Source organism: Pseudophryne corroboree, chromosome 2, assembly GCF_028390025.1.
Source record: "Pseudophryne corroboree isolate aPseCor3 chromosome 2, aPseCor3.hap2, whole genome shotgun sequence".
NCBI lineage: Eukaryota > Metazoa > Chordata > Amphibia > Anura > Myobatrachidae > Pseudophryne > Pseudophryne corroboree.
The window spans coordinates 516,754,217-516,773,241 of record NC_086445.1 but is presented as its reverse complement, the minus strand read 5'-3'; the positions used below and the strand labels follow the sequence as shown (position 1 = coordinate 516,773,241).

General features: G+C 48.5%; 1 protein-coding gene across 2 annotated transcripts in view; it reads right to left on the bottom strand.

Annotated features, from left to right (window-relative positions):
• Positions 1-13,441: 13,441 nt before the first annotated feature.
• AK2 (adenylate kinase 2) overlaps positions 13,442-19,025 on the bottom strand; it is a 48,244-nt gene continuing 42,660 nt past the window's right edge. The window contains exons 6-7 of one of the 2 annotated variants that reach the window (XM_063954127.1): positions 14,516-14,711; positions 13,442-14,113 (exon numbers count right to left, since the gene is read on the bottom strand). In XM_063954127.1, the coding sequence (XP_063810197.1) occupies positions 14,106-14,113; positions 14,516-14,711 (204 nt within the window). In that variant the 3' untranslated portion in view covers positions 13,442-14,105. Of the gene's footprint in view, positions 14,114-14,232; positions 14,712-19,025 lie in introns of those variants that run through there. The other variant, XM_063954126.1, reaches the window with a different exon arrangement.

Genomic DNA, 19,025 nt, shown 5'->3' with positions numbered 1-19,025 from the left:
GGGACCCCGCTGGCAGCTCCCGCGGTGCAGACTGGCAGAGGCAGAGCTGCCAGCCTGAGTGTAAGAAAAGAAAAACAAAAATAAATAAAAAAAATCTTCAGACGTCCCAAAAGTGAACCAGCTCCCTTGGGAACAAATTAAAGACTGGCTTGTAGGGGGGACATAGTAGGGGAGGAGCTAGTCACATGGTTATAAATTTAAAGTGCCAGCTCTTAGTTACTATTTCCCCATTGTATCTGCACGCCAGTGGCCCCTAGTGGATGAAGGAGAAATCTAACACGATAAAGCCAGTAGATCTGGTTTCTCACCAATAATAGAAACTTGGTAGAAATGCATCACACCATTTATTAATCTCCTTTTTCCGATCTTATCTACCAAGAGACTTTTAATAAGAATTTACTTACCGATAATTCTATTTCTCGTAGTCCGTAGTGGATGCTGGGGACTCCGTAAGGACCATGGGGAATAGCGGCTCCGCAGGAGACTGGGCACAAAAGTAAAGCTTTAGAACAACCTGGTGTGCACTGGCTCCTCCCCCTATGACCCTCCTCCAAGCCTCAGTTAGGATACTGTGCCCGGACGAGCGTACACAATAAGGAAGGATTTTGAATCCCGGGTAAGACTCATACCAGCCACACCAATCACACCATATAACTTGTGATCTAAACCCAGTTAACAGCATGATAACAGAGGAGCCTCTAGAAAAGATGGCTCACTACAGCAATAACCCGATTTTTTTGGTAACAATAACTATGTACCAGTATTGCAGACAATCCGCACTTGGGATGGGCGCCCAGCATCCACTACGGACTACGAGAAATAGAATTATCGGTAAGTAAATTCTTATTTTCTCTGACGTCCTAGTGGATGCTGGGGACTCCGTAAGGACCATGGGGATTATACCAAAGCTCCCAAACGGGCGGGAGAGTGCGGATGACTCTGCAGCACCAAATGAGAGAACTCCAGGTCCTCCTCAGCCAGGGTATCAAATTTGTAGAATTTTACAAACGTATTTGCTCCTGACCAAGTAGCTGCTCGGCAAAGTTGTAAAGCCGAGACCCCTCGGGCAGCCGCCCAAGATGAGCCCACCTTCCTTGTGGAATGGGCTTTTACAGATTTTGTCTGTGGCAGGCCTGCCACAGAATGTGCAAGCTGAATTGTACTACAAATCCAACGAGCAATAGTCTGCTTAGAAGCAGGAGCACCCAGCTTGTTGGGTGCATACAGAATAAACGAGTCAGATTTTCTGACTCCAGCCGTCCTGGAAACCTATATTTCCAGGGCCCTGACAACGTCTAGCAACTTGGAGTCCTCCAAGTCCCTAGTAGCCGCAGGCACCACAATAGGTTGATTCAGGTGAAACGCTGAAAACCACCTTAGGGAGAAACTGAGGACAAGTCCTCAATTCCGCCCTGTCCGAATGGAAAATCAGATGAGGGCTTTTACAGGATAAAGCCGCCAATTCTGACACGCACCTGGCCCAGGCCAGGGTCAACAGCATGACCACTTTCCATGTGAGATATTTTAACTCCACATATTTAAGTGGTCCAAACCAATGTGACTTTTGGAACTCAAAAACTACATTTAGATCCCAAAGTGCCACTGGAGGCACAAAAGGAGGCTGTATATACAGTACCCCTTTCACAAACGTCTGAACTTCAGGGACTGAAGCTAGTTCTTTTTGGAAGAAAATTGACAGGGCCGAAATTTGAACCTTAATGGACCCCCATTTCAGGCCCATAGACACTCCTGTTTGCAGGAAATGTAGGAATCGACCTAGTTGAAAATTCCTCCGTCGGGGCCTTACTGGCCTCGCACCACGCAACATATTTTCGCCAAATGCGGTGATAATGTTTTGCGGTTATATCTTTCCTGGCTTTGATCAGGATAGGAATGACTTCATCCGGAATGCCTTTCTCCTTCAGGATCCGGCGTTCAACCGCCATGCCGTCAAACGCAGTCGCGTTAAGTCTTGGAACAGACAGGGTCCTTGCTGGAGCAGGTCCCTTCTTAGAGGTAGAGGCCACGGATCCTCCGTGAGCATCTCTTGAAGTTCCGGTTACCAAGTCCTTCTTGGCCAATCCGGAGCCCGAATATAGTGCTTACTCCTCTCCATCTTATAATTCTCAGTACCTTGGGTATGAGAGGCAGAGGAGGGAACACATACACTGACTGGTACACCCACTGTGTTACCAGAGCGTCTACAGCTATTGCCGGAGGGTCCCTTGACCCGGCGCAATACTTGTCGAGTTTTATAAACATGTGGAAGACTTCTGGGTGAAGTCCCCACTTGCTGACAGCGCTATCACATGATTTTCCGCCCAGCGAAGAATCCTTGCAGCTTCTGCCATTGCCCTCCTGCTTCTTGTGTCACCCTGTCTGTTTACGTGGGTGACTGCCGTGATGTTGTCCGAATGGATCAACTCCGGGTGACCTTGAAGCAGAGGTCTTGCTGAGCTTAGAGCATTGTAAATGGCCCTTAGCTTCAGGATATTTATGTGAAGTGATGTCTCCAGGCTTGACCATAAGCTCTGGAAATTCCTTCCCTGTGTGACTGCTCCCCAGCCTCGCAGGCTGGCATCCGTGGTCACCAGGACCCAGTCCTGAATGTCGAATCTGCGGCCCTCTAGAAGATGAGCACTCTGCAACCACCACAGGAGAGACACCCTTGAGCTTGGTGACAGGGTTATCCGCTGATGCATCTGAAGATGCTACCCGGACCATTTGTCCAGCAGGTCCCACTGGAAAGTTCTTGCGTGGAATCTGCCGAATGGGATTGCTTCGTAGGAAGCCACCATTTTTCCCAGAACCCTTTCATTGATGTACTGAGACTTGGCTCGGTTATAGGAGGTTCCCGACTAGCTCGGATAACTCCCTGACTTTCTCCTCCGGGAGAAACACCTTTTTCTGGACTGTGTCCAGGATCATCCCTAGGAACAGACGACGAGTCGTCGGAATCAGCTGCGATTTTGGAATATTGAGAATCCAATCGTGCTGCCGCAACACTACCTGAGATAGTGCTACACCGACCTCCAACTGTTCCCTGGATCTTACCCTTATCAGGGAATCGTCCAAGTAAGGGATAACTAAAATTCCCTTCCTTCGAAGGAGTATCATCATTTCGGCCATTACCTTGGTAAAGACCCGGGGTGCCGAGGACCATCCATACGGCAGCGTCTGAAACTGATAGTGACAGTTCTGTACCATAAACCTGAGGTACCCTTGGTGAGAAGGGTAAATTGGGACATGAAGGTAAGCATCCTTGATGTCCCGAGACATCATGTAGTCCCCTTCTTCCAGGTTCGCAATCACTGCTCTGAGTGACTCAATCTTGAATTTGAACCTCCGTATGTAAGTGTTCAAGATTTTAGATTTAGAATCGGTCTCACCGAGCCGTCCGGCTTCGGTACCACAACAGTGTGGAATAATACCCCGTTCCCGGTTGCAGGAGTGGTACCTTGATTATCACCTGCTGGGAATACAGCTTGTGAATGGCTTCCAAAACTGCCTCCCTGTCAGAAGGAGACATCGGTAAAGCCGACTTTAGGAAACGGCGAGGGGGAGACGTCTTGAATTCCAATTTGTACCCCTGAGATATCACCTGAAGGATCCAGGGGTCTACTTGCGAGTGAGCCCACTGCGCGCTGAAATTCATTGAGACGGGCCCCCATCGTGCCCGATTCTGCTTGTAAAGCCCCAGCGTCATACTGAGGGCTTGGCAGAGGCGGGAGAGGGCTTCTGTTCCTGGGAACTGGCTGATTTCTGCAGCCTTTTTCCTCTCCCTCTGTCACGGGGCAGAAATGAGGAACCTTTTGCCCGCTTGCCCACGAAAAGACTGCGCCTGATAATACGGCGTCTTCTTATGTTGAGAGGCGACCTGGGGTACAAACGTGGATTTCCCAGCTGTTGCCGTGGCCACCAGGTCTGAAAGACCGACCCCAAATAACTCCTCCCCTTAATAAGGCAATACTTCCAAATGCCGTTTGGAATCCGCATCACCTGACCACTGTCGTGTCCATAACCCTCTACTGGCAGAAATGGACAACGCACTTAGACTTGATGCCAGTCGGCAAATATTCCGCTGTGCATCACGCATATATAGAAATGCATCTTTTAAATGCTCTATAGGCAATAATATACTGTCCCTATCTAGGGTATCAATATTTTTAGTCAGGGAATCCGACCACGCCAACCCAGCACTGCACATCCAGGCTGAGGCGATTGCTGGTCGCAGTATAACACCAGTATGTGTGTAAATACATTTTAGGATACCCTCCTGCTTTCTATCAGCAGGATCCTTAAGGGCGGCCATCTCAGGAGAGGGTAGAGCCCTTGTTCTTACAAGCGTGTGAGCGCTTTATCCACCCTAGGGGGTGTTTCCCAACGCACCCTAACCTCTGGCGGGAAAGGATATAATGCCAATAACATTTTAGAAATTATCAGTTGTTATCGGGGGAAACCCACGCATCATCACACATCTCATTTAATTTCTCAGATTCAGGAAAACTACAGGTAGTTTTTCCTCACCGAACATAATACCCCTTTTTGGTGGTACTCGTATTATCAGAAATGTGTAAAACATTTTTCATTGCCTCAATCATGTAACGTGTGGCCCTACTGGAAGTCACATTTGTCTCTTCACCGTCGACACTGGAGTCAGTATCCGTGTCGGCGTCTATATCTGCCATCTGAGGTAACGGGCGCTTTAGAGCCCCTGACGGCCTATGAGACGTCTGGACAGGCACAAGCTGAGTAGCCGGCTGTCTCATGTCAACCACTGTCTTTTATACAGAGCTGACACTGTCACGTAATTCCTTCCAACAGTTCATCCACTCAGGTGTCGACCCCCTAGGGGGTGACATCACTATTACAGGCAATCTGCTCCGTCTCCACATCATTTTTCTCCTCATACATGTCGACACAAACGTACCGACACACAGCACACACACAGGGAATGCTCTGATAGAGGACAGGACCCCACTAGCCCTTTGGGTAGACAGAGGGAGAGTTTGCCAGCACACACCAGAGCGCTATATATATACAGGGATAACCTTATATAAGTGTTTTTCCCCTTATAGCTGCTGTATTTTTAATACTGCGCGTAATTAGTGCCCCCCTCTCTTTTTTTAACCCTTTCTGTAGTGTAGTGACTGCAGGGGAGAGCCAGGGAGCTTCCCTCCAACGGAGCTGTGAGGGAAAATGGCGCCAGTGTGCTGAGGAGATAGGCTCCGCCCCCTTCTCGGCGGCCTTATCTCCCGTTTTTCTGTGTATTCTGGCAGGGGTTAAATTCATCCATATAGCCCAGGAGCTATATGTGATGCATTTTTCGCCATCCAAGGCGTCTCAGGGCCGCCGATTTTCCGGAACTCTGTCTTCTGGCTCTGTAAGGGGGCCGGCGGCGCGGCTCTGGGACCTATCCATGGCTGGGCCTGTGATCGGTCCCTCTGGAGCTAATGTCCAGTAGCCTAAGAAGCCCAATCCACTCTGCACGCAGGTGAGTTCGCTTCTTCTCCCCTTAGTCCCTCGATGCAGTGAGCCTGTTGCCAGCAGGTCTCACTGAACCTAAAAAACCTAAAACTAAACTTTTCACTAAGCAGCTCAGGAGAGCCACCTAGTGTGCACGCACCCTTCTCGGCCGGGCACAAAAATCTAACTGAGGCTTGGAGGAGGGTCATAGGGGGAGGAGCCAGTGCACACCAGGTTGTTCTAAAGCTTTACTTTTGTGCCCAGTCTCCTGCGGAGCCGCTATTCCCCATGGTCCTTACGGAGTCCCCAGCATCCACTAGGACGTCAGAGAAAAGGGGGGTACTCACGGGAGAGATGTGTGCTGAGCGATCTTAACGCAGACCGCTCAGCACACATCTCTCACCCCGCTCAGCACAGCGCGATGTGCTGAGCGAGGGGGAAAGCCGACGGGGGGGCCGCTCACTTCACACAACGGTGAAGTGAGCGACCCGCTAGATTGAGCCTGCATGCAGGCTCAATCTAGCACCGGCGATAGCGATGTGCGGGGCCGCGCATCGCTATCGCTGGGGGGCATACACACGGCAGATCCGTGCTTAAAATCTAAGCAATCTAGCAAGATTGCTTAGATTTTAAGCACGGATCTCTCCGTGTGTACCCCCCCTTTATACTCTGCTTAAGAGAGGAGCAAACAATGGCTGCTACACATAGTAATGAATAGGTGTGGGGTTGAGATAAGCACCTGTCCTGATTGAAAGTGTTAGATATGACACTTATAGAATTCTTTTAAATGTAACTTTGTAGAAATCAATCACACATTTCTTTATCTAAGGGGAGTTCAGGAGGAGGGGGGGTTGTTTAAAGGTGTGTACACATGGTGAGATTCAGGCTAACCTCAATTCTCACTATGCGACAGGGGCTAGGTCGGTATCGCAGGCACATAGTGACTGTGCTTGCGATACTGACTATGTCGATACTGACTATGTCGATTTTGACTAAGTGTCAATTTTGACTCTCTTCTACGAGATAGTCAAAATTGACTTGCCTGCACAGTCTATCTAGGCTTGCAATGTCGACCGTGCTTCGGCAGCATTATCGGGATCGCAAGGAGACTTTCACCTTGCGATCTGCACTAACTTTTCTTTCGATTTTGAATACATATTCAAAATCGTAAGAAAAAAATCTCACCGTGTGTACACACCAATAGTTCCGGAATGTGTTTTACAGCAGATAATAAGATTTTACTTACCGATAAATCTATTTCTCGTAGTCCGTAGTGGATGCTGGGACTCCGTAAGGACCATGGGGAACAGCGGCTCCGCAGGAGACAGGGCACAAAATAAAAGCTTGAGATATCAGGTGGTGTACACTGGCTCCTCCCCCTATGACCCTCCTCCAAGCCAGTTAGGATACTGTGCCCGGACGAGCGTACATAATAAGGAAGGATAATTGAATCCCGGGTAAGACTCATACCAGCCACACCAATCACACCGTACAACTCGTGATCTGAACCCAGTTAACAGTATGATAAATTTAAAGGAGCCTCTGAAAAGATGGCTCAACAATAATAACCCGAATTTTTTGTAACAATAACTATATACAAGTATTGCAGACAATCCGCACTAGGGATGGGCGCCCAGCATCCACTACGGACTACGAGAAATAGATTTATCGGTAAGTAAAATCCTATTTTCTCTAACGTCCTAAGTGGATGCTGGGACTCCGTAAGGACCATGGGGATTATACCAAAGCTCCCAAACGGGCGGGAGAGTGCGGATGACTCTGCAGCACCGAATGAGAGAACTCCAGGTCCTCCTCAGCCAGGGTATCAAATTTGTAGAATTTAGCAAACGTGTTTGCCCCTGACCAAGTAGCTGCTCGGCAAAGTTGTAAAGCCGAGACCCCTCGGGCAGCCGCCCAAGATGAGCCCACTTTCCTTGTGGAATGGGCTTTTACTGATTTTGGCTGTGGCAATCCTGCCACGGAATGTGCAAGCTGAATTGTACTACAAATCCAACGAGCAATCGTCTGCTTTGAAGCAGGAGCACCCAGCTTGTTGGGTGCATACAGGATAAACAGCGAGTCAGTTTTCCTGACTCCAGCCGTCCTGGAAACATATATTTTCAAGGCCCTGACAACGTCCAGCAACTTAGAGTCCTCTAAGTCCCTAGTAGCCGCAGGTACCACAATAGGTTGGTTCATGTGAAATGCAGAAACCACCTTAGGTAGAAATTGAGGACGAGTCCTCAATTCCGCCCTGTCAGAATGAAAATTTAGGTAAGGGCTTTTACATGATAAAGCCGCCAATTCTGACACACGCCTAGCTGAAGCCAAGGCCAACAGCATCGACACCTTCCACGTGAGATATTTTAAATCTACCGTAGACAATGGTTCAAACCAGTGTGATTTTAGAAATCTCAACACAACATTGAGATCCCAAGGTGCCACTGGAGGCACAAAAGGAGGCTGTATGTGCAGCACCCCTTTCACAAATGTCTGAACTTCAGGTACTGAAGCCAGTTCTTTCTGGAAGAATATCGACAGGGCCGAAATTTGAACCTTAATGGACCCTAATTTTAGGCCCATAGACAGTCCTGTTTGCAGGAAATGCAAGAAACGACCCAGTTGAAATTCCTGTGTAGGGGCCTTCTTGGCCTCACACCACGCAACATATTTACGCCAAATGCGGTGATAATGTTTTGCGGTTACTTCCTTTCTGGCTTTTACCAGAGTAGGGATGACTTCTTCTGGAATGCCCTTGTCCTTCAGGATCCGGCGTTCAACCGCCATGCCGTCAAACGCAGCCGCGGTAAGTCTTGGAACAGACAAGGCCCCTGCAGTAGCAGGTCCTGTCTTAGAGGTAGAGGCCACGGTTCGTCCGTGAGCATCTCTTGAAGTTCCGGGTACCAAGACCTTCTTGGCCAATCCGGAACCACGAGTATAGTTCTTACTCCTCTCCTTCTTATGATTCTCAATACTTTCGGTATGAGGGGCAGAGGAGGGAATACATACACTGACTGGTACACCCACGGCGTTACCAGAGCGTCCACTGCTATTGCCTGAGGGTCCCTTGACCTGGCGCAATATCTGTCCAGTTTTTTGTTTAGACGTGACGCCATCATGTCCACCTTTGGTCTTTCCCAACGGTGTACAATTTGGTGGAAGACTTCTGGGTGAAGTCCCCACTCTCCCGGGTGAAGGTCGTGTCTGCTGAGGAAGTCTGCTTCCCAGTTGTCCACTCCCGGAATGAACACTGCTGACAGTGCTATCACATGATTTTCCGCCCAGCGAAGAATCCTTGCAGTTTCTGCCATTGCCCTCCTGCTTCTCGTGCCGCCCTGTCTGTTTATGTGGGCGACTGACGTGATGTTGTCCGACTGGATCAACACCGCCTGACCCTGAAGCAGAGGTTTTGCTTGAATTAAGGCATTGTAAATGGCCCTTAGTTCTAGAATGTTTATATGAAGAGATGTTTCCATGCTTGACCACAAGCCCTGGAAATTCCTTCCCTGTGTGACTGCTCCCCAGCCTCTCAGGCTGGCATCCGTGGTTACCAGGATCCAATCCTGAATGCCAAATCTGCGGCCCTCTAGTAGATGAGCCCTCTGAAGCCACCACAGGAGAGACACCCTTGTCCTTGGCGACAGGGTTATCCGTTGATGCATCTGAAGATGCGATCCGGACCATTTTCCCAGTAGATCCCACTGAAAAGTTCTTGCATGGAATCTTCCGAATGGAATCGCTTCGTAAGAAGCCACCATTTTTTCCAGGACCCTTGTGCACTGATGCACTGCGACCTGTCCTGGTTTTAGGAGGTTCCTGACTAGCTCGGATAACTCCCTGGCCTTCTCCTCCGGGAGAAACACCTTCTTCTGGACTGTGTCCAGAATCATTCCTAAGAACAGTAGACGTGTCGTTGGAATCAGCTGCGATTTTGGAATATTTAGAATCCATCCGTGCTGACTTAGCACTACCTGAGATAGTGCCACTCCGACTTCTAACTGTTCCTTGGTTCTTGCCCTTATCAGGAGATCGTCCAAGTAAGGGATAATTAAGATGCCTTTTCTTCGTAGAAGAATCATCATTTCGGCCATTACCTTGGTAAAGACCCGAGGCGCCGTGGACAATCCAAACGGCAGCGTCTGAAACTGATAATGACAGTTTTGTACTACAAACCTGAGGTACCCTTGGTGAGAAGGATATATTGGGACGTGGAGATAAGCATCCTTGATGTCCAGCGACACCATATAGTCCCCCTCTTCCAGGTTCGCTATCACCGCTCTGAGTGACTCCATCTTGAATTTGAACCTTTTTATGTAAGTGTTCAAAGATTTTAGATTTAATATTGGTCTCACCGAGCCGTCCGGCTTCGGTACCACAAATAGTGTGGAATAATACCCCTTCCCCTGTTGTAAGAGGGGTACCTTGATTATCACCTGCTGGGAGTACAGCTTGTGAATGGCTTCCAGAACTGCCTCCCTGTCGGAGGGAGACTTTGGTAAAGCAGACTTCAGGAACCGATGAGGAGGAAACGCCTCGAATTCCAGTTTGTACCCCTGTGATACTACCTGTAGAATCCAGGGATCCACTTGCGAGTGAGCCCACTGCGCGTTGAAATTCTTGAGACGGGCCCCCACCGTGTCTGAGTCTGCTTGTAAAGCCCCAGCGTCATGCTGAAGACTTGGCAGAAGCAGGGGAGGGCTTCTGCTCCTGGGAAGCGGCTGCATGGTGCTGCCTTTTTCCTCTTCCTCTGCCCTTGGGCAGAAAAGAGTGACCTTTTGCTCGCTTGTACTTATGGGAACGAAAGGACTGAGTTTGAAAAGACTGTGTCTTTTTCTGTTGATGTGAAGTAACCTGGGGTAAAAAGGTGGATTTTCCAGCCGTTGCCGTGGCCACCAGGTCTGTTAGACCAGCCCCAAATAACTCCTCCCCCTTATACGGCAATATTTCCATGTGCCGTTTGGAATCTGCGTCCCCTGACCACTGTCTGGTCCATAATGCTCTTCTGGCAGAGATGGACATTGCGCTTACTCTTGATGCCAGGGTACAAATATCCCTCTGCGCATCACGCATATATAGCAATGCATCCTTTAAATGTTCTATAGTTAACAGAATATTGTCCCTATCCAGGGTATCAATATTCTCAGTCAGGGAATCCGCCCATGCGACTCCAGCACTGCACATCCAGGCTGATGCGATTGCTGGTCGCAGTATAACACCAGTATGTGTGTATATACTTTTCAGGATATTTTCCAGCCTCCTATCAGCTGGTTCTTTGAGGGTGGCCGTATCAGGGGACGGTAACGCTACTTGTTTAGATAAACGTGTGAGCGCCTTATCTACCCTAGGGGGTGTTTCCCACCGTGCCCTAACCTCTGGCGGGAAAGGGTATAGTGCTAATAACTTATTAGAAATTAGCTGTTTTTTATCGGGGGAAACCCACGCTTTATCACACACCTCATTTATTTCCTCAGACTCAGGAAAAACTATTGGCAGTTTTTTCACACCCCACATAATACCCGCCTTTGAGGTATTTGTAGTGTCAGAAAGGTTCAATGCCTCTTTCATTGCCATGATCATGTAACGTGTGGCCCTACTGGACATTACGTTTGTCTCGTCACCGTCGACACTAGATTCAGTATCTGGATCCGTGTCGACCCACTGAGGTAGCGGCCGTTTTAGGGCCCCTGAGGGTGTCTGAGACGCCTGAACAGGCACTAATTGATTTGCCGGCTTTCTCATGTCGTCAACAGTTTTTTGTAAATTGCTGACATTATCACTTAATTGCTTAAACACAATCATCCAGTCAGGTGTCGACTCCCTAGGGGGTGACATCACTAACACAGGCAACTGCTCCGCCTCCACCTCATTTTCCTCCTCATACATGTCGACACACGTGTACCGACACACAGCACACACACCGGGAATGCTCTGATAGAGGACAGGACCCTACTTAGCCCTTTGGAGAGACAGAGGGAGAGTCTGCCAGCACACACCCAGCGCTATATATATACAGGGATAACCTTATATAAGTGTTAATCCCTTATAGCTGCTGTTAATCTAGTTATTTGCTGCCAAAATGCCCCCCCTTCTCTTTTTTACCCTGAATCAGATGCAGTACTGCAGGGGAGAATCAGGGAGCCGTCCTTCCAGCGGAGCTGTGAGGGAATAATGGCGCCAGTGTGCTGAGGAGATAGGCCCCGCCCCTTCACGACGTCCTTAACTCCCGCTTTTTTGTGTAAAATGGCAGGGGAAAAAATACATCCATATAGCCCTGGAGCTATATGTGATGTATTCCTTTTGCCAGCTAAGGTATATGTGTGTTATATTGCGTCTCAGGGCGCTCCCCCCCAGCGCCCTGCACCCTCAGTGACCGGAGTGTGAAGTGTGCTGAGAGCAATGGCGCACAGCTGCGGTGCTGTGCGCTACCTTAGTCTTGAAGACAGGATGTCTTCTGCCGCCGCTTTCACCGGACCTTCGTCTCTTCTGGCTCTGTAAGGGGGACGGCGGCGCGGCTCCGGTGACCCATCCAGGCTGAACCTGTGATCGTCCCTCTGGAGCTAACGTCCAGTAGCCTAAGAAGCCCAATCCACTCTGCACTCAGGTGAGTTCGCTTCTTCTCCCCTTAGTCCCACGATGCAGTGAGCCTGTTGCCAGCAGGACTCACTGAAAATAAAAAAACCTAACTAAACCTTTATTCTAAGCAGCTCTGGAGAGCTACCTAGTTTGCACCCTTCTCGGCCGGGCACAAAAATCTAACTGGCTTGGAGGAGGGTCATAGGGGGAGGAGCCAGTGCACACCACCTGATATCTCAAGCTTTTATTTTGTGCCCTGTCTCCTGCGGAGCCGCTGTTCCCCATGGTCCTTACGGAGTCCCAGCATCCACTTAGGACGTTAGAGAAATGTACGATACTTTCATGTAAAAAAACCCAGCAGTACTCACCACCTTCCAGCTACAAAAGGACAAGAATTAATTTCAGCAGTAGCCAGTAACAGTGCTTATCGTCCTCGGAGCCTCAGACCTGATTTTAAACTTGCAAGTGAGTAGGGCTCCCTTACCCTCTTTGTCGGTTATTACCCAGTTTTCTTTTTTAACACTTTTGATACATATTTCAAAGCACCATGGAATATGTTGCCACTATATAAATGTTACAAAATAACTAAAGCAGGCACAGCTCATTTACACTCACCTTAAGGCCCGTACACACTGGCCAATATATCGGCCGTTCTCTTGAACGGCCGATATATCGCGTGTCCGTCGGCCAGTGTGTACGGCTGATACGTCTGTGAACTCCGTCGTTCACAGACTTATCGCATCGGCCCCGCAGCACAGCCGACGGCCAATATATCTACCGATATATTGGCGCGTAGCTGTGTGTGTACGGCAGTCGGCCGACCACCCGTACACATGCTGCGGCGGCCGGCGGTGATTGACAGCTGAACTGGGCGTGTGTACTCTCATGACGTCAGTCCCCGACGGATCGGGAAGTGTGTATGCTCAACACACTGCCCGATCCGTCCGTAGACATATCTGCAGATCAATTGATCTGCAGATATATCTACTAGTGTGTACCCACCTTGAGATCGATTCAGCGTTACTTGTTGGTACGCCTAAATACTAATTGGCTGTGGTGTTACAATTGTGCCTCTATGGGAGCTTGGATTGAGAAAACTTGAATTAAAACTACTGTTGAACCCAAATGCAGCCTGTATGTCTGAGCTCTGTTAGCAGAAGCCTGGGAAAGAGGACGAGAAGACACAGCTAATACAGGTCAAATTTATCCCCACATTCTTCTGAGCATGATTGCAAGTGCCACCTTTACACCAGTCCTGATAATGAAAATGACAAGACCTGTGCTATTTGTGTATACTAAAGATTGGCAATAGGTACACACAACATGCACATCTGCTAGCAAACAATGCAGAATATAAAAAAATATATATATATATACATAAATAAAAATAAAAACAAGTCAGTCACTTTCGCACACTGTTTATTGCTTTGGTAATCACATAAGGCACAGTGTTTAGATTTGGAAGTAAGCAATAGACAAATGATCAAGTTTTTATCAGAACGTATGAAAGAGTCCCGTCAGGATTCGTAGCTTATAAGGTGTCACCTTATTACATATTTGCAGTTTATTTTATACTGGTTTTGGTACCTAAATAGAGATAGCCTATTGCTAGTGCCTCTGCAAACACCAACAACCACAGCTTTGACAAAATGTTTCTAGGGTTAATGAATATTCAGTCCATGATCCTTAACAGGTGATAACATGGAGGTTCCCAGAGTGTATATATTATGGGCTCATTTAAACCATTCATATCTATTGTCACAGTCTTTCCACCGGACCTAGGTCAGCTGTTTGTACCTGAGGGATAACAAGGAAGACATGGTTTATGTGTAATGGTTTCGTCACATACACACCTCAACAATGAGGTAAGACACGCTGTAGCTTCTACAGCTAAAATTGTAAGACTGTCAGATGACGAATGCAATAACATTTTACTACAATGGAGGAGCACCACACAGCAGCAGAGGAATCGGCGAGTCAACTCAGTCATCAGTTATCATGCACTGCCCTACTCTTGTGCATAGGATTTCATGCCTGCAGACAACACACTCCAGGAGGGTTGGAAATCAGTGCGCTGAAATGAATAAAAACAACAAAAAAAAAAAAAAAATGTAATAAAAATTTGAAAGTGAGCACTAAAGGTGTAGAGCCATATACACAAATGACAACACAGTGGCAAACAAGATGCAAAGAAATGGGGCAAAAATAAAATTATATTTCTGTAATCAGTTACACTTAGAAATGTTCAGCTTATTTAGATATGATAGAGTGCGCTGCTAGTGGGTGACAACACAAGTAGTAACAGCATACTACACATTGCCAGCCCTTCTCACTAGACTTCTGAAACAAGTCCCTGCACAACATATAATGCAACATAGAAGATACTAATGCACCGAGAGTCACTAACAGCAGAACATTAACCATACTTTTGTCTGTCTTCTACACGAGTTTCACAAAAATATAACAAGGTCTTTACTGCGAGCTTTGGAGAAAGCTGCCAGGATGCTTGCAAACACCACATCTGGAGACTGTGCAGCATCCACTGCAGTGTGGATTCCGTGGCGCTGATAATATTCCACCAATGGTGCAGTCATGGTGTGATAAGCCTCCAGCCGTGACTTCAAAGTCGTCTCATTGTCATCAGAGCGTCTCACCAGAGGTTCTCCAGTTATCTGTGGAGCAAATGAGAATCTGAATGTAAATTGAGCAATTGAGAACCACTGTAAAATAGGAGACAAACTCTGCAATTTTCTGACTAGAGTGTTCTAAAGCAGATACTCTCTAATCATGAAAGAATGTGAAATACTGTTCCCTAATCTAACCAAAGCACCTCCCTATCAAAGAGCCACAAGTAGAACGCACACTATGGAATTGGTTTAGGGAGACATTAATTTTCATGGCATGCAGATTTAGTATTTCATAGCTTTGGTTCACAGCATTGACAGAAGGAAATGTCACAACATACTTTATTTATATGAATCATTTTTTTTTTTTATTGGGATGTAATACTATGAAATTAAAAGAGGGCCAGCATCTTGCAGCCACTTACATTGCACATTTTTCTTTGCACCAAATAGAAGGGTGCACAAGAAAATGTGTGATGTTGGAGTACTGTGACTGTGTGATGTTAGCATAAGCACATCACTGAGAATGGATTTCAACTGCACCTTAGAGTAGATTCAGGTGGACTGTGGTCCTACTAGACCTAGGGGGTAATTCAGAGTTGATCGCAGCAGCAAATTTGTTAGCAGTTGGGCAAAACCATGTGCACTGCAGGGGGTTGGGCAGATAATAGGATTTTAATTACCTACCGGTAAATCCTTTTCTCATAGACCGTAGAGGGTGCTGGGGTCCATATTAGTACCATGGGGTATAGACGGGTCCACCAGGAGCCATTGGCACTTTAAAGAGTTTAATAGCGTGGGCTGGCTCCTCCCTCCATGCCCCTCCTACCAGACTAAGTCTAGAAACTGTGCCCGAGGAGACAACATACTTCGAGAGAAGGAAATACACAGATAGTGGCGAGAGTCATACCAGCTCACACAACAAAGCAAATCCGGCCAACAGGCCGGAACAACTCAGCAACAGCTGAAACAGTAAATAACGCAGAACTTACCTATGAACCAGGCAGTACTGAACTATAAAACCAAAGCAGGAAAACGCAGCGCTGTGCGGGCGCCCAGCATCCTCTACGGACTACGAGAAAAGGATTTACCAGTAGGTAACCAAAATCCTATTTACTCCTAGAGGATGCTGGGGTCCATATTAGTACCATGGGGGATGTACCAAAGCTCCCAGTACGGGAGGGAGAGCGCGGAGGCTCCTGCAATACTGCTTGACCAAACTTGAGGTCATCAGAGGCCAAAGTATCGAACTTTTAAAACTTGGCAAACGTGTTCGACCTAGACCAAGTAGCAGCTCGGCAGAGTTGTACAGCCGAGACAGCCACCCAGGAAGAGCCCACTTTACGAGTAGAGTGGGCCTTTACAGATCTTGGACAAGGCAATCCTGCTGTGGAATAAACATGCTGGATAGTGAACCTGATCCAGCGTGAAATCGACTGCTTAGACGCAGGACACCCAATTTTCTTGGGATCATAGAGGACAGATAGTCACTTTTCCTATGACGCGCCGTCCTCTGCACAAAAATCTTCAAAGTCCTCACAACATCCAAGGCCTTTGAAGCAATTGAGGAGTCAGCAGCCACTGGCACCACAATAGGTTGGTTGATATGGAAAGCCGATACAACCTTAGGAAGGAACTGTGGACGAGTCCTAAGTTCCGCCCTGTCTTCATGGAAGATCAGTTAGGGGCTTTTACAAGATAAAGCCCCCAATTCCGACACGCATTGTGCAGAAGCCAAGGCCAACAAAGTGACTGCCTTCCTTGTGAGAAACTTGAGATCAGCCTCCCGCAGAGGCTCAAACCAAGCAGATTGCAGGAACTGCAACACCACATCAAGATCCCAGGGTGCCGTTGGCGCCACAAAGGGAGGCTGGATGTGCAGAACCCCTTTCAAAAAGGTCTGAACCTCAGGGAGGACAGCCAATTGTTTTTGGAAGAAGATGGACAAAATAGAGATCTGGACCTTGATGGAGCCCAATCTCCGTCCCATCTCCACCACTGCTTGCAGGAAAAGGAGAAAACCTCTAAGTTGAAACACCACCGCAGGAAACGTCTTGGACTCACACCAAGAAACATATTTTTTCCAAATGCGATGGTAATGTTTAGACGTTATCCCCTTCCTAGCCTGTATCAGGGTAGGAATGATCTCACTCGGGATACTCTTCCGAGCTAAGATCTGGCGTTCAAACGCCATGCCGTCAAACGTAGCCGTGTTAAGTCTTGATAAGCGAACGGCCCCTGCAGTAGCAGATCATTCCGAAGAGGTAACGGCCTTGGATCTTCCAGCAGAAGATCCAGTAGATCCGCGTACCAAACACTCCTTGGCCAGTCTGGAGCAATGAGGATTGCCAGAACCTTTGTTCTTCTTACCAGTTGAAGAACCCTTGGTACAAGAGGAAGTGAAGGGAACACATACACCGACGTGAACACCCACGGTGTTACCAATGCGTCCACCGCCACTGCCTGTGGGTCCCCCGACCTGGAACAGTACCTCCGCAGCTTCTTGTTGAGGCGGGAGGCCATCATGTCTATGTGAGGAACCCCCCCACCAACCGGTTACCTCCTCAAACACCTCCGGATGGAGGCCCCACTCTCCTGGATGGAGATCGTGTCTGCTGAGGAAGTCTGCTTCCCAGTTGTCTACACCCAGAATGAAGATTGCCGACATCACCACCGCGTGCCTTTCTGCCCAGAATTGGATTTTTGACACCTCTGACATGGCAGCCCTGCTCTTCGTTCCGCCTTGTCGGTTTATGTAGGCCACTGTGGTCACGTTGTCCGACTGCACCTGAACAGCCCGATCCTGTAGAAGGTGTGCTGCTTGCAGAAGGCCGTTGTACACGTCTCTTAGCTCCAGAATGTTTAAATCGGGAGAAGGGATTCTTGATCCGACCACCGTCCTTGGAAGGTTTCCCCCTGAGCGACTGCTCCCCAACCTCTTAGACTTACATCTGTGGTTAGAAGGATCCAGTCCTGAACTCCGAACCTTCGGCCTTCCAGAAGGTGAGGCAGTTGTATCCACCAGAGGAGCGAAATCCTGGCTTTCAGAGACGGATCCTCTGGTGCATGTGTAGGTGAGATCCCGACCACTGGTCCAGGAGATCCAGTTGAAAGGATCGAGCATGAAACCTTCCATATTGTAGAGCCCCGTAGGAGGCAACCATCTTCCCCAGAAGGCGGATGCACTGATGAACCGAGACCCGGGTAGGCTTTAAGACATCTCGCACCATTGATTGAATCACCAATGCTTTCTCCACCGGCAGAAACACCCTCTGCACTTCCGTGTCTAGGATCATTCCCAGGAAAGACAGCCACCTTGTCGGCTCCAGATGAGGACTTTGGAAGGTTCAGGATCCAACCGTGCTCCTTGAGCAGATGTGTCGTGAGAGCAATGGATCGCAACAACTTCTCCCTGGACGACGCCTTGATCAGGAGATCGTCCAAATACAGGATTATGTTCACCCCCTGCTTGCGGAGGAGAACCATCATTTCCGCCATCACCTTGGTGAAGATCCTCGGTGCTGTGGAGAGGCCAAACAGCAGCGCCTGAAACTGATAGTGATCTTCCAACAGTGCAAACCTTAGATATGCCTGATGCGGCGACCAAATTAGAATGTGGAGGTACGCATCCTTGATGTCCAGAGACACCGGGAACTCCCCCTCTGTCAGTCCTGAGATGACAGCTCTCAGAGATTCCCTCTTGAATTTGAACTCCCTGAGATAAGGGTTCAAAGACTAAGTTCAGAATTGGCCGTACCGAACCATCCGGTTTCGGTACCACGAAAAGGTTCGAATAATAAACCTTTGTTCCACTGCTGAGGCGGAACTGGAACAATGACCACCGACACCACCAATTTTTGGATGGCTTCCAGAAGAATTGTTTTATCTGCCAGCAGAGCCGGCAAGCCTGACTTGAAGAAACGGTGAGGTGGGGGATTTTGAAACTCCAGTCTGTACCTCCTGGACACAATATCCAGCACCCATAGGTCCAGGCCAGATGACACCCAGACGTGGCTGAAATGCCGGAGTCTCGCCCCCACCTGACCTTCCTCCAGGCCTAGCTGTCCACCGTGCGGAGGACTTGGGGGTATCAGAAGCAGGCTTCTGCGTTTGGGAACCTGTGGGAGCAGGTTTCTTTCCTTTGGCACGACCACCTCTGAAGAAGGTGTTCGAAGGTTTGTTCTTTCTAGGCCTCGCGGGCCGAAAGGACTGACGTGGCTGGTGTAAAAGGCTTCTTCGTAGCCGGTGCAGCTGAGGGGAGAAAATGAGACTTACCCGCGGTAGCCGTGGCAATCCACGCATCCAGCGCCTCCCCAAAGAGAGCCTGACCTGTATAGGGTAGGCCTTCCACACTTTTCCTGT